Source organism: Sceloporus occidentalis, unplaced genomic scaffold (assembly GCF_023333645.1).
Source record: "Sceloporus occidentalis isolate IW3139 unplaced genomic scaffold, rSceOcc1.0.p SCAF_36, whole genome shotgun sequence".
NCBI lineage: Eukaryota > Metazoa > Chordata > Lepidosauria > Squamata > Phrynosomatidae > Sceloporus > Sceloporus occidentalis.
In genome coordinates this window covers 4,706,491-4,722,568 of record NW_028317016.1, presented here as the reverse complement: position 1 = coordinate 4,722,568, position 16,078 = coordinate 4,706,491, and the positions used below count along the sequence as shown (strand labels likewise).

Here is a 16,078-nt window from a genome sequence, read left to right as displayed (position 1 = left end):
TCAAGCTTTATATTATAGGCTAAAATACTGGTGAATAATTCAATTAACAGAAGACAAAGGCCATTTGGTCTATCTGGTGGACTAGCAGAGACCATGCACAGACCCTGCTGGCGTCTCTGATAACCCTCACACCAAGGAGAAAAAAACATTGCTTATTCAAAATTCAAAAGAAAGACCTACCAAAAAGATGTGAGCTGTCTCTTCACTGGGTATTTAGTAAGGACATTCACGATAATTATACTTAGCCTGCATGCATTTTCTTACCGATATCACTGTTTCAAGAGAAAAGCAATTGGCCACTTAGATTAAAGTAGCAATTGACTTATATTCCACTTACTCTACTAAAATAGTAATCTTAATGTTTGGATTTTATGTCAACAGTAGAGTTAAGGAAAAAAGAAACACACGTAAAACACAAAAACCATTAGCTTGCTCAAATGAAAACAGAAATTATAGTGTTGAATCAACACACACGGTCTTGTTTTTCAACCAATTTCCACTGAACAGATAGAATGTTCAGGAAAGCTTTTTGTGCTCAGCGTAGCTGTGGATTGATTTTCAATGGCAAGAACAGTCACACATATCATAGGAAAACTAATTGGATAATATATCAAGTTGAAGTAATTGGAAATATTCAGCTGACTTTTAGGACACGTGTGTGAACCTACTTGTCTATATTTAGACCAAACTACTCAGCAAATATTTTTTGTCGTTTTCTATCATGAACATGTTTTTTGTTAGTTCTGTTGTATGATCACAAAACATTTGCCAACGTGATTATGCTATCGAATGTCAATGCTGAAGAAAGAATTTAGCAAGCAGAAAATCTGGAATTAAGTTTTTTCCCCCTAAGGACAATTGTAAGCGTTATTAAAAGTACAAATGGCACTGTCCATACTGTTTAAGTGAGGATCTGACAGCATGTATGGAAACTGCCAGAGCCTGTACTACTGGTAAACGCCTCTCTTCACAGCAATAGATCACACAAACTACAGAAAACTACATGAAAAGTCAATTTCTATGCCTACGTTTTTAATGTACTGATATAACTGTAAAAATTCCAGGGGTCATCATAAATCCAGTAGGGCCCCGACAAACCCTCCATAGCATTTTTTCATAAAGAGTCTGTCTCAATAAGAGGCTCACACAAAGTAATATGAATACATGAAGTGTCATAAAATGCCCTATATAATTCAAGGTGTTTTTGTCTGGGATTCTTAAAATCTTTAACTAGCATCAAAAGCACATGGCATATTCAGCTCATTTGTTTTCTTAAAGATGACTGCATTTTTACAATTGAAAGTGACAGCATTTTCCACATTTCTCATATGTCCTTGTTAAATGTACTCTCTCATTTAGTGTACCTACAAATTATATGATGTTTTTTTCATGAAGGGGAGTAGTTTTTTTCTTTTGATTTCATATGAATAGTATGTTATATAGCGGAAAGAGAGGTGCAGAAACGCTTCTCATTCTCTGCGGGTCTCTTTTTAGAGCAGAAAGGGAGAAAAGCAGACCAAGAAAAAAGAAAGAATACAGAAGATATATATATATATATATATATATATATATATAGATATATATATAGAGAGAGAGACTATGTCAGTGTACAGTGTTTGAGGGCCCGTGTGGGGTGTCAGTGTTAGACTGAGTGTGTGTCCACATACTGTATAAGAGTGATCGTGTTTGGAGGTGACAGTGTACAGAGTTAGATTGTGTGGGGTGTCACTGTACAGTGTTAGTCTGAGTGTGTGTTAGTGTACAGTGTGAGACTATGTGGGGTATCAGTGTACGGTGTTTGACTGAGTGTGTATTAGTATACAGTGTTAAACTGTGTGGAGTGCCAATGTACAGTGTTAGATGTACAATGTATGGTGTGTTAGCATATAGTATAAGACTAAGTGTGTGTGTTAGAATATGACATGTGATCAAGAAAGGTGCAGAGGGACATGCAGAGAAAAAGCTGTAGACCAGGGGGCATAGCAATTTATTTCTTTGGGGACCAAAAAGCCTTATAACCCTGCACCACAAAGGCTGCAAAGGCCAATATTACACCCTTGCACAAACACAAGTTGCTAAAGGACTTTCAGTTGTCTTTTATTCAACATGTTTAAGCAGTCTACTTTGCGGTTTTCAGTCTAAATATCAATATACCAGTTTCACAATTTTCTCAGAATTAAAATTTAAAACTGTGCTGGGCTCCATGAGGACAAGGAAATGTTCTTTTTCGGACATACCATAGTGTTATACTACAAGATAGTTTAACATGCAAGGTCAGCATTTCTTGAGCTGAGGTTCCAGGAAACAAGAACATAGTTTCAAGAAGAAACTAGAGGGCAATGTTTCCTGATGTCTTTGGAGAAAAAATGTTTGACAAGACTCTATTCATGCCAACGGTTTTCTAAAGCCCTTAATTCTCACAGAATCCAGATTTAAGTTGCCTATCAATATTTAAGCTAGCAGTTTGCTGTGCTCACCAAAGTCAGCAATTACCTTGGTTTTGCTATGTCAGGTGTTTCTTCAAGTTATTTAGCAATTCTCCTTTCTACGCTGAAATCTGAAAATGTAACTGCAAATGCGAGAAATGTTTCTCATATTTCTTTTTTTTTTACCATGAGAAATTCATGTTAAATGCAAATTAAATTTGATGTGATTTGTTTTGAGAAACTCGTTTTTTTTTTTTTTTTGAGATCCCTATATATATTCTTGCATCCCTATATATCCCTATATATATATTCTTGCATAATTTCAAATGCAGTGTGCCGTTATCATACATTTTTATTTCTACCATATAACCCCAGTGACATTACTTTTTTTTCCTTAGAAACTGTTTTATATAAAAAGTGATTGTTGGTGCAACATTTAGAAAGTATTGATTAGACCTTTACATTGGTTGATCTAATTTTCAACTAAGCCACAACAATAGACTAACACAGTCTTCTTCAACAAATAACACACACAAGGTTATACACCGACATGTCCTTACATTATGTAAACATTCATAATGCAAAGTAGATACACTTGATTTATTTAATAACTAGTTTACCTTTCTTTGGCAGTGATGACCTCAACCAAACATTTCCAGACCCGTACAATGCTCAGGAGGATTTCAGACCATTTTTTTTTTTAAACTGTTTTAGTTCAGCAATATTCTTGGGATGTCTGGTGTGAATTGCTCTCTTGAGGTCATGCTACAGCATCTTAATTGGGTTGAGGTTGATATTCTCACTGGGGCACTCCAGAAGGTGTTTTTTTCCTTCTGTGTAAACCAATCTGTTGTTGAATTACTTATATATTGGAGACACTAACATTGTTTTTAAATGTTTTGGTACTTTATTTACCAATGTGTGTGGGTCTTCCAGGGGCTAGTCCGTGGGTTGCATGTCTCCACTGATTGCTGTTGCTGCTTTCTTGCATCGTCTGTCCCAGCTGAAGGGATGTTCCATTTGCTGTGAAACCATCAAATTTATTCTACAGGGGCGGTGGACCGGAACCCATATCATTGAATGCACTTTTGCACTTGAGCTGCTCTCAGTGCGTACATTAAGTTGTATTTAATATAAAAAAGTGCTGCACTATAACCTTTTTTTTTTTTTTTTATGTACACTTGGGTCCATGAGGAGACCTCTCTTACTCTATTATTAAGAGACTGGTGATATACACTGTCACATCATGACATTAAAGGGTTGCTTTCTTCGTGCAAAAGGTGTTGCTGTAATGCCTCAATTTCGAGGCATTCAGCAACACTGAAACCTGCTCTAGGGACCCTGTGCGATACCTTCCTGATGCGTCAAGATCCGCATATGGCGGCGGGCACCTGATTTAAAAGAGTGTAGGAGGTTATCAGCAATCTTCTCCAAGAGCAAACTGTGTCGCTGAAATGCCTCAATATCGAGGCATTCAACGACATAGAAAACCAACTCCAAGATGCACTGTGATTGCTCCGGAGGGTGGCCACAAGCACCATAGTGAGAGATTCTGCCTCTCATAAGATGGCACCACCCACTAAAAAATAAAAACCCAAGAGAGTCCCTCCAACCATTTCTAAAAACTCTGGGGGGGGGGGGGGGGAGAAGAATAAGTTAGAATAATAGAAAAATAAGTAAAAATATGGTAAAATGGAAAAATATTTAGCCAGTGATGTTACCATCAGGGGAACCATCCAGTTCCAACAAAATGTAAGAAGAAAATTCCAAAAAATAAAAAATGTATATTTTTATAAGCAAGTCCTAAAATGTGCGCTGTATCTTCCAAAAGATTCTGACATGAAAAGAGTTAAAATAGAGTTAAAATAAAGTGTCTTGTTTTCAAAAATATATGGTTTCAATTAACTTGGCCATCTTCAAAGATGTTCCAGATAGAACACGGGAGTAGGCTGACCAGATATCAAAATTTGAAGTTGAAAAACTGAATTGTGCATGTCCCAAAAGTGGACTTTAAGCCACCAAACAACCCAACAAACCCATGCACTTTACTCAGGAAATGTTGCTGAACACATATTGTGATGTTGTTTAGATGTGACATATACCAGGAGCTTAAATTAATACCTGAAATTCAATTTGTGTGAAACAAATAACTTGCAAGAAAACATAAAAACATTGAATATTTCTCAAATCAAGAAAAATATTAGAATCTAGTTAGCAGGGTTTTTCATTAGCCTTTGTAGATTAGTAAAATATTTTTTCAATAAATTCCAGATGAAAGTGCTTAATTTTTTTACCATATTTTGTTATAAATTAGATATGATCAAAATAATAGTATCTAAAGATATCCCTTCTTGCGCTATAAAACAATATATACAACTTTTGTGGTTACAGTAAATGAGAGAGAAGAAAATTATAACTATACACGAGCACCGCAAAAATTTTAAAACAGCCTCGGTTACGAAGGGTACAAAAAACCAGCCCTGTCCATAAGGAGTTAAAGACAATTTGTCTTACTGTGGACAGACAAACTTCAAGCCTGTTAAAGATCTTTTTTTGACTCTTTCCAGGTTTATGCAAATCAACAAATCCTAATCTTATGTCCCCAGAGATCTCTAGTGTTTGAGGAATGGTTGTCGTCATTTAATGTTTGTGAATAGCAAACTCAAAAAGTTTTGATAGTATGGGGCAGCTGACAAACACCTCCAATTTTTGACAAAGCAAAAGGTGAGGATCATTAGTTTATTAAAATACAAAATTAGACATGGCTATGTATTATTATTCATGCAAACCCCTAAATGACCAGAGTTATTCAATACTACTTTTTTTTGCTATGTCTTTTTTCAACCTTAATTTCCCTCACGTCTTGTAGGACCATTTTTATGATGTATCTGAAACTTCATCATTTGGGAAGGGGTTTATATGCATTCTTTAAAACTTTTTAAAAAAGCTGCTGCTCCAGAGCTACAAAAGAATGCCTCCTGCGAGGGCTGATGCTTCAAGTTATTGACTGGCTTGCCAAACCAGTCCTGGAGTTGACTGGCGGTAAGCATACATGTCAGGAGATATGTTCAGCTAACACATATATGCACAACAAATAGATTATTTTTGCAAATTTTGCAGAATCCCTCCATGCATTTTTAATGCAGGCCTCACAGAAGTTTAAAGGTAGCAATCAGCTAACCTGCATTAAAGTATATATAAATGCTGGAATGTCCATTTAATGAGCATTTAAAATTCTCTGAAAAATAACCATCGTCTTATATTCAAGGTCATCTTCTAATCAGACCTCAAATAGAGGGGCTCATTCAAAAAAGCCCCGGAGGAAGTGTCGGCAGCAGCAGCGGAGGTTGCCTGTGCGCATTATATATATTAGTTGTATATTTATTTAAGTAAAAATAATATATACATGATTAACTTGAAGTATATTTTCATAATTTTAACTATTAATATCACACTAGTACTGTATTTTTATTTACTTTCTGGTTAATGCACGAGGATAAAATAAGGCACTCCCCATCTAATTGAAACCACACAAAAAGCCATTTGCAAGGGGAATTACCGATGAGCGGGATGAGTGTTCAATTCAGAACCTATAAAGACTATAAAGGAACGATATAAGAGAAAGGTGGCGTACACTTGCAAAAACCCAGAGAGGGCTTAATGCGTCTGACGTGCCCCCGTCTCTTTCTTTCCTGCTACAAACTGTACATGTGTTCCTGCTTCTGCTCCTGCTCAGAAGAAATTCCTTTTTCTGGCATTATAATAAGATCCAGCATTTCAGGACAGAGTGAGATCTCTGAGGCATGCCTTTTTTGTTTTTTTTTAGAAAGCACTGTATGTGAATTGAACGGTTATACTCACAAAAGTTTGAAGTAAGCCTCAGTTGTCCAGCTATTAAATATTCTATATTTGTACATTCCATTTTATTGTTCCTGACATCTCTATTGGACTATCCTTTGCACTCGTATGCTTCCATTCCTAACAAGGCATCCTACTTGTTTATCTCTCTGGACCTCCTGGTAAGGGTGCCTGGCAAGAGATCGCATCCTCTGCTCTTACGCTCCAAACCCAATCCTGATACCATCCCTGGTGCTACCATTACTGTTAAGCAGTGGCACCACTCTCCAGAGAAAAGGTGGGCAGACAGTGGCACTGCCAGAAGACAGCAGCCAATCTATTTTTGTTCCAGAAGATAGTGAGGGAAGGTCTACTCTTGCAGGAGGAGTGGACCTTACTCCGCTTTCTACACAGGTGGAAAATTATATAATCATCCTCAATGACAGTGTTGTTGATGACAACAATGACCTGGATTTAGAGTATGAGCCAGACACATCTTCCAGTAATATTTTTTCTGTTAAATTTGTTGCTGCTTGCACTCTGCAGAGGCAGTAGCAGCAGCTTACCTATGCCACGGGTTCCTCTACATACACTGGCATCACAACCATCATGAATACAATTATGAAAAAAATATAAAAACAAAAAACACTAACATCACTGCTACCTCATCTAGTGGGCAATGTCATAGCATTGCACGACACATATACTGCACCTGGTGGTGAAGGCAGCTATTCCAAAAGGCAGTGTAGACTTCTTAAATTGATTGAAAAGTGCCTTAGGCAAGTCACATGCATGGCTTCCTTGCACAAAATTAGGTGTTTCTGGGCGACATGACGAGGTTGAGAATCTGATCAGTATGCTGAAAGGTTACATGCAAGCCATCATGAACACCCCAGAGTACATGCTGGCCACCCTCTGTGACCCAAGGATTAAAGGCAAGTTGGCCCTTAAGAAATTTAAAACTTTGGGAGACTTACTTGTCAGTAGGGTGCATGAGATGCAACACAATAGGGGCATGCTAAGCGAAGGAGAGATGCAAGAGTTGGAAACAGAAATGCACAGCAGCAAAGGCAGTTGTGCTAGCCACATGTCCAATTCCAAATACGTTGCACCCAGTGTAGCTGCACTAGACCCACTGGAGCATCAGCCATTTGGACAGTAGCCCTTGATACTTTAGTGCAGGGGTTCTCAAACTGCGGCCCTCCAGCTGCTGCAGGACTACATCTCCCATACTCCTCAGCCAGCCCCTTAGCTGAAGGAGCATTATGGGAGATATAGTCCTGCAGCAGCTGGAGGGCCGCAGTTTGAGAACCCCTGCTTTAGTGGGTACTAGTATGACTCAAGTTCCCCAGAGTCAAAGCATTTCTTGAGGAACTGTCACTTCCTCCTAGTACTGATTCTCTATGTTATTGGGACCAGAAAGCTGTTTTCTCGCCAGACATCTCTTTGATGGCTCAGTAGCTGCTTAAATGCCCACCCACAAGTGTCCAAAGAGGGAGGGTTTCATCTGTGACAGGCAACAAACTTCACCCCCACGGCTCTCCCCACACCTGGTGGAGCAGATGGCTTTCTTGAAAGTCAGTCTTCTGCAATTAGGGTACTCAGCACTCAATATTCAAAGTGAGTGAAGTTATAGTGTTGTAGCTCTGTCTCCTTTCTTACTCTGAATGATCATTTTATTAAAATGTGTCTATAATATTGTGGTAATTCAGTCCTGAATCATTTTTTTGTGATATGGAGGGGGAATCTGTCTTGTGGCTGGATGTTATCTGCCAGTGCTTGGCATGTCCTGCTCTGTCCCCTGCCCTGTGCCTCAATGCCCTTCCTTACTTTGGTACATCAATGTATTCTTTTTTCTAATATTAAAGGGTGATTTATTCTGTCTGCCACTGCTTGCCTGTGTCCGACTCTGCCTCTACTGCAGCTCAATTTCCTCCCTTACTTTGAGGGATAAATATGCTTCGAGTTGATGGGGCTGTATAACTGCCGGTGTCTACCCACTCCAAGTGCCCTGCTACTACTGCTGCCATATCACCTTCCTTTCTGAGAGAAAAGTTAATTAAACTAGTCCAATTTTTGGAAAAAAATGAGTCCCATAGCATGTTGCTGGATGTGTGTATCCATACTGGTGGTGGTCCTGCAGTGCAAAACCAAGTGTAAATCTCTTCCTGAACCTTGAGATGATGCTGATGTAGGTGAAAGGTCCAGAAGGTGTCAGGGAACTCCTCCATGCATAAGTCTAACTTAGTAACTTTGTTTTGTAACATATTTAAACAATGTACAACAAGTACCAAGCCGATTTATAATAAATATTTTGGTGTGCAATATATAAAAACACTCCAGGAACAGTTCATATCAATTGCATTAGCTGGGGTTTTTTTTTTTTTCTTTTGATGTTCATCTTACCTTTGAAGAAACATTCTTTGCTATGGATGATGTAGATTTTCTTTCTATATAAGCAGGAAGACCGATGAAGTTCACAGTGATTTCTATAAAACTTTCCATCTGATCCACAGATTGGCATATAGTGATGCTTGCATTTTTCCACACAAACACATTCCGGTAGTCCAGATTTTAAACTGACAACACATCTTCTTCCTTGGCCACAGTATGTCTTTTCACAAGGGGAGGTTATACTGTCTTGGTTATAATTTGCTGAAAAACAAAACAATTACTGATTGAATATACAACAGTAGATACAGCACATGCATCAAGAACATGTAGCGGGATCAAATTATGGTTAAAACTGATTTTTTACAAAAAGCTAATATGTTGGATGGCAGAGGTAACCCATAGGCCAAAGGTCATCTGTAATCAAAGTTGTTTATTAGCAATTATATTTAATATTATGTAATTATACAATTCATCCTATAACATGTTTTCATTGTGAACCGGAGTTGAACTGACTCAAGTGCCCCACCCCCTCCATCTTTGGGAGTAGAATTGCATTCATCCATGAATTAATCTCACTCCCATAGGGCCAGATTCCATGACCCATCTAAACTTAAATTGGTTTAAAACAGAGATGTATAACGCATGATTTGTGGCTCAATGATCTGTCTAAAAATCCTCAAGAGTAGAAAATAAATGCTAAAAAATGCTACAATTAGAGCTTAAAAGGAAACATCTCCACATAAGGGGCTCAATGGGGTAGACAGACGAAAAAGTCTATGATAAAGTTTAGTCAAATTTTCTAGATGATCAAAAATCACATCTAGAGATGTGTTAATGGGTCTTAAAAGGTAAAACTAACACTCAACCCAGGTGCACATGAAAACAAACTATTTCTGGGTATTGACTTTCCCAATACAAATGTGTACCACACAATAAAGACACTATGAAATATGATGGTGGTGTTCACTTATTTCCTGGGCACTCCCTCTGACATGCGTTAGGAGCTGCTCCACTCAGGGTCACAGAGGAAGTTGCAAATAGGGACATGTGAAATGCCCCTATTATTGTAAAATGAGACTTTGTTCTACAAAAATCAGTACAGATGACAAACGTTCTCCCAAACTTTGACTAAATATACGATTGGAATATATCTCTCTTATTAAATTATCTCCTTGCCAACATTTGCTTCATTTTATTAAAGCTAAATGAATTCTCCACACCTACAATGATAAAAAAAAAATAAAATAACTAACGGAAAAGGTAATCAAGTAAAACAAGCAGCTAACTGTACGCAGTATTTATGAGCCGAACAGCACTACATGAAAAAGATATAATGCATTTAATTTAATAGTCATAAAAAAAGTAATTTACATACATTAGGAACTGATTATCAAGTTACTTTGGAGCACTAATGAACTTTGCAGAACGAGGCCTCAATCTGGTAATTTGCTGTTACGACTGTGACAATCAAGGCAGAGAAGGATTTGTCACTTTGGAAGACTGATGCAGAAAGGACATATGTTGTAAAAAGAAATATTGCATTTATAATTAACATAGTATACTTAAGTCAAAGTTGATAATTTATACTGTGAAATTTAAACGGGAACTCTCACTAGCAAAGCTTTTAGCATAACTAAATTCTACTAAAAGCTTGTGTTCCAAACATTTTGTGTTCCAAAATGGTGTGTGCCAAACATTCTAATTGTTTAGGGGTGTTTACATTAACACAATGTAAACCCTAGAACATACTGTGTGCCCCAAACAATCTTAGTAAGTCACCAGAATCAGGAATCTGCACACACCACAGGAACTCAGGTGCTTAGCTGTGCCAGGAAGGGCCAGCTCCCCAGTAAATCAAAATAGAAAAAGGCTCCAGGCACTCAAGGGTTCCACACTCAGGCAGGTTTATTTGAAGGAGAAGAACAACGTTTCAACCTCACGATGAGGTCTTTATCAAGTTGTCTTTACCAAACAATCTTAGGACTTAATAGTACATCATATGGATTTTGCATTGGTGAGGAAATCCTCAACCGATACAAAGGAGATCATGTTGTCTGATATCCTATATATCGTCCCATTCAGCAGGTGTAATCAGCTTTTTTTGTTTAAAAATATAGAACATACATACAATACATAGATGTATTCATATAAATGCTCAATGTATGAACTTTTAATGGTGGAAATGTTATATTGCAATGGTGCCTTTGACTTTACAGATCGCTGCACATAAGGGATCAGACATAATTGAATGCTGGCAAGCTGATTTCAATATAGATCAGCTAGCACTTTTTTGTTTTTACACATATATGGAACTATGGTAGCACACCCTACCTGCTTCATGTGCTGATCTGTCTCAAGAAAGAGATTACATTTGTATCTGCCAATTGGTCACAGACTAATCCGCACACAAATAGAGCCTCTAAGTTCTATTGGGAGATGTGAGAGAAGGCTGCCTAGTGATCACCACTACACATTTTTTTTTTTTTAGTAATTGCTATATAGAGGCCTCATAATGCCACATATTGTGTGTAGAGACATTCTGAAGCCTCTATATAGCAATCATTAAACATTGTTTCTGTAGTGATTGCTATATAAAGGCCTCAGAATTCTACTATGTGCAATGAACATAGCTGGTATTCGATGGCATTCATACAATATACATAGCTAGCATCCGTTTGCTAGCTATGTATATTTGCCCCTGCTCTCTCTTGTAAGTAATGTTACTGTACACTAGTCTATTATGAATTATTGGGCAAGCGTTTATACACAATGTTGGGCTTATTCTCAATTTAAGTCAGCAAATATGGCTAATTTTTAATAGGGGCCAATGTTTTTTTAACAATGTGTCCCACTCTTAATGCTATGTGAGAAAATGTAGTAATAAATTTGACTGCATCCCTTTGATTCACATTTTTTTTTATCTTTCTTGGTGGTATTAATCACTATACTTAATCTGGCTTCCTCTAATATTTGTTTAGGGTAGCCATAAGCAATAAATCTCTCAAATAACTCTCCCATTTGTTAAACTCTGACATTTTGGTCAGAACAGAGCATCTGCAATATTTTAAACTGACCTTTAGGTGTATTGTTACACAAAAAACTGGGATGACAAGATTTATAATGTAACCGTGAATTGGTTGTCATGGGTTTCCTATACAAGTTTGTAGAAAAATATTTCTGAATCCTTATATATGTACAAATCTAAAAATTCAGTCTGATGATGATCATATGTTAACGTCAATTTTAACATTCCAAAGAAAGATTTTACAGATTTATCTCCAATGTAGTGTTCTTCTGGAAGCTGACGGAGTGTGAATTATTGTTATTTCAAAATTATGTAAATAAATTCCTTAAGAGTGTTAAAATTCACTTGCAGATCACCCAGGTCAACCCATTTTTTTTTCCTAACAATATACCTAAAGGTTATGTTAAAAGATTCCAGATGCTTTGTTCTGATCCAAATGTCAGAGCTAAACAAATGGATGAATTATATGTGAGATCTCTCTTATAGATTTTGGATGCTAGTGATGTCATAGGGATATTCCTGTCCTTGATCTACAGAGCCCTTAACAACTCTGTATCCAAATACACCCCCTAGCCCCCCTCTTTATTCCTCTCATGACCTTTGTCTCTCTTCTACCATCATGACCTCTTCCCACTCCTGCATCCAGGATTACACCCGTGCAACTTCTCTGGAATTCCCTTCCCCATTCTGTCAGATTTTCTCCCTCCTATGCAAGTTTCAAAAGCTCTCTGAAAACTCACCTCTTTCGAGAAGCGTACAACTTTTCCTCATAACACTCCCAGCCAGCATCCTGTATAAGACATCTGATCAACAAACAACCTTGACAGCTCATCCTGACTTGACCATCTTATCCTCATCCAAGCAGTCCTCTCCTACTGTTTCACTTTCCCCTCAACCGACTAGATTGTAAGCCACATAAATAAATGTAATGTAATGCCTGTGTGCTGTAATGCCATGCATATTGTGTGCCAGCAAATGATGTCACATCAGGGAATGCGGTACAGTTAGCCAATGAGACTAGGAAGTAAGCATGATGGTAAGGTAAGGGAAAGTGGTGTGCCAAAAGAGTATGCCTCTGGGGTGAGGGTCCTGGTTTCCTAATCTAGAATGTTAAGTAAAATGAAAAAAAATATTTCATGCCTACGTTGTGTTGCTTTTATGTGTGTATACCCCATCATATGTTGTGTACTGTGACCTACATGTGCTTTAATGTTTAATTTGAATGCATATAGGACCACCATGGTCACCAAATAGAAGAAAACCAGCCCAATCCATAAGAAGGCATCATGATATTTACAAATACTCACTAATATTCACTTATTATTTGGGGATTTAGTGTGAAGATTTTAGACTATATTGTTTTTCTTATGGTTTACTCATTTATATATCTTGGATCTTATAGGCATAAATATGCAGTTCCAAATTTACAAAATGTTCACAACAGAAAAACTATGACTACCATGATGCATAATTAACAGACACACTATAAAATGCACTATAAAATGTGAAATGAGAAAATACACCTGCAGGACCTTACATTTTTTTCTCAAAATGAAGAAAGTAGCTTTCCTCTTACATATTTTATTGTAAGCACAGTATTTTGTAGAAGTCTTCGCCCACGATACCATAAAACGTTTAAGTACATCAATTACTTTATATATATGTATCAAATTTTGAAAAAAAAATGAAAAAGCAAATAGTTACTCGGTTACTAAGCTAATTGATCAGCTACGTGATCAACTACCCATCAGATGAGGCACTGAAATACATAGACCACAGAGCCATAATACACATACATACACATATGTGCTTAATAAGCATACCAACTAGCATTCATACAAAGATATACCTACATAAATACATACACAAACCTGTATACACACTCCCATAAACATGGGTCCCAGCTTGTACATGCAGAGGATCTCTCTTCCTGTAGCTGAAGCCTCCCACAATAACCACAGTTCTTGCCTTTTCTATACAATCAAAGAGCCACGCAGCTTCCACTCTTACTGACTGTAACAAATGACTGCAGAAAGAGCTTCTCACTAACAGATCCTGTCACATGTCAGGAAGTTGCCATCACTGATGCCCATAATGGAGTATATGTCTCTGTAAATACCCCTACTCCAGGAGAAGGGTTCCTGCACCAAGTAGACCCCTACCTGAACCCACATATCACCCTGAAAAGTTACTGCCAGACTCTCTGTGTCAAGTGCTTCTCCATAGTTGTGGGTCGGCTAGGGCGGGGTCACTTAATCTTACATGAACCTGCAAGATTGAGCTTCAGGCTCCTCGGTACAGGTACTCGCTGATAGTAGTACACCACACCTCCCATGAATATATTGTGAGCCAGACACAGACAGTGACACAGCTTGACTTCTATTATCATGTAGTGATCCAGACACTGAGGGTGGTACGGTATAACAACAATCATTGTATAGTGATCCCGACACTAATGGGGGTACAGCATAACTCCTATCATTTTATAGTGATTCAGACACGGGCAGTGGTATAGCATAACTCCCACCACTGTATAAACTGAGCCAAACATTGCCAGTGCTACAGCCTAACTCATATCACTATATACTAAACCAGGCACAAATTATAGTATGCCATAACCCCCATCACTCATCATCCTATGTGTTTGCATTTTGTAGCTTTTTCCACTCACTGCCACTCACTCACATTTTCTTACACTCTCTCATTTTTATTCTCTCACTCTCTCAATGTCTCCCTACTCTCTACCGCTTCACAGTTCCACTTGTTTTATTTTCTCTTCTTCTTCTTCTGTCTTCTTTGTTTAGGGTCTCTCTTTTCTTTTTTAGGACAAGGTCAGGTAGGATCGCCAGATGGCAACCCTACCAGCCTTTACACAAAACCTTTAAACCTCACACCAATAACAACAAACCATCACAACTGCCACCCATCTCACCAATCTTCTATTTCTCTCTCTTTACCTCTCCTCCTCTTCATTTCTATTTGTTTCACCCCTGTTTTTCAAGGGGTATTTCAAAACAGAGTCACTGTGGGAATGGCTGGGAGAACGATATAGTCTTTTTGCACACCTTGGACTCAACTCCAGACATCCATAACCCTATCGGATAGCTCATTATTCCCCTTTATAAGCCTATCCTTTCCTACACTCCTTTGTCATTGGGCTCCTGCTGGCGGTTCCTTAGTAGTCATTGTTCCTGAGTTCCCTTGGCTTCCATGTTCCCGTCCCCTAGTGCTCCAATTCCAGTTTTTGCAGTTCTCTTGGTTCATGTGTTCCTTGGTCCCCGTGTACGGTGTTGGAGTGTGTGGTTTCCTATCTTATTCTGTCTTACTACATTTTGTGCCTTCCTTATTTTGGTCCTAATACTGATTTTCTTACCTTGGCTCTTTTGACCATTTGTCAGCAGCCTTTGTATTCCAACCAATGGACAAAAACAATAGCGTTAAACATTAAACTTTTTTGCTCAGTTGATGTCAATGTATACTGAAGCACATTAATTGATATTGACTGGATCCCAAAAAATCTCCTACAGTGGCATACAAAATCAAGTCTCCATTTGTAAACATCTAGCATGGCTTAATTGTCCAGGGGCTCTATAGATCACAAGCAATTATTTTTTACATGTTTTAAAATTACACAATGTTCTCATCATTATCACATAAGCTTATATTTAAAAAAGCAATAAAGGCCCAGAGTTGGCCCTTACATAGGTACTGGTAGTTCTTTCCGCATAGACTCATGGATAAAAAGAGGCATTTCTGCACCTTTCTCCACTAATCTATCTGCATTACTATCCACTCTACAGACTTCAGGAAAAAGGTCAGCCACTGGCCATTCAATCAGGGGAAGAGATTATGTCTAGAAGCCCCACACTTTTGTGGAAGTGCAACGGGAGCATTGAGGTACTTGGTGGGAGGGTCCCCCCAGGTGCCTCTCATCAGGGGGTGCCAGACTCGCACACAGAGGATTCAAGCAGTATATTACCTTCATATGCTCCAGGTATAGAATTACGTTTTATAAATTGTGTGAGAGTGGTAGTGGGTATACATATAGCTTCCAGGTAAATGAGGGCACAGACTATCTGAGGATAAGTGAAAAAATGTGTGGACCTTGTTAACCCCTTAATGAACAAAGAATATCACTTGTATGTAGATAATTACTACATAAGTATCCCTTTGTTCAAGCTGCTGTTTTATATGGATATGGTGTATTGTAAGATTGCAAGATGGTGGACGCCAGTATCACCAGATCCTATACGAGCCTTTAGATCACAGCTCTTCCTCCTATCCCCCCCAGCAACGGAGACATGCCCTGGCTACCAGGAAGTATTTAAACCCTCAACATGCATTCAGTGCTAGGTTATTGAGCCTTTGTGCAGAGATACCCCAATGTTATTAAACC

General features: G+C 38.2%; 1 protein-coding gene across 1 annotated transcript in view; it reads right to left on the bottom strand.

The window, feature by feature from the left end:
• The window catches only part of LOC149297866 (follistatin-related protein 4-like), a 92,879-nt gene extending 80,365 nt beyond the window's left edge, over window positions 1-12,514 (bottom strand). The window contains exons 1-3 of the mRNA XM_089488074.1: window positions 12,423-12,514; window positions 9,233-9,261; window positions 8,670-8,888 (exon numbers count right to left, since the gene is read on the bottom strand). Of these exons, the coding sequence (XP_089344200.1) occupies window positions 8,670-8,888; window positions 9,233-9,261; window positions 12,423-12,514 (340 nt within the window). The remainder of the gene's footprint in view (window positions 1-8,669; window positions 8,889-9,232; window positions 9,262-12,422) is intronic.
• Between the last annotated feature and the right edge of the window lie 3,564 nt (window positions 12,515-16,078).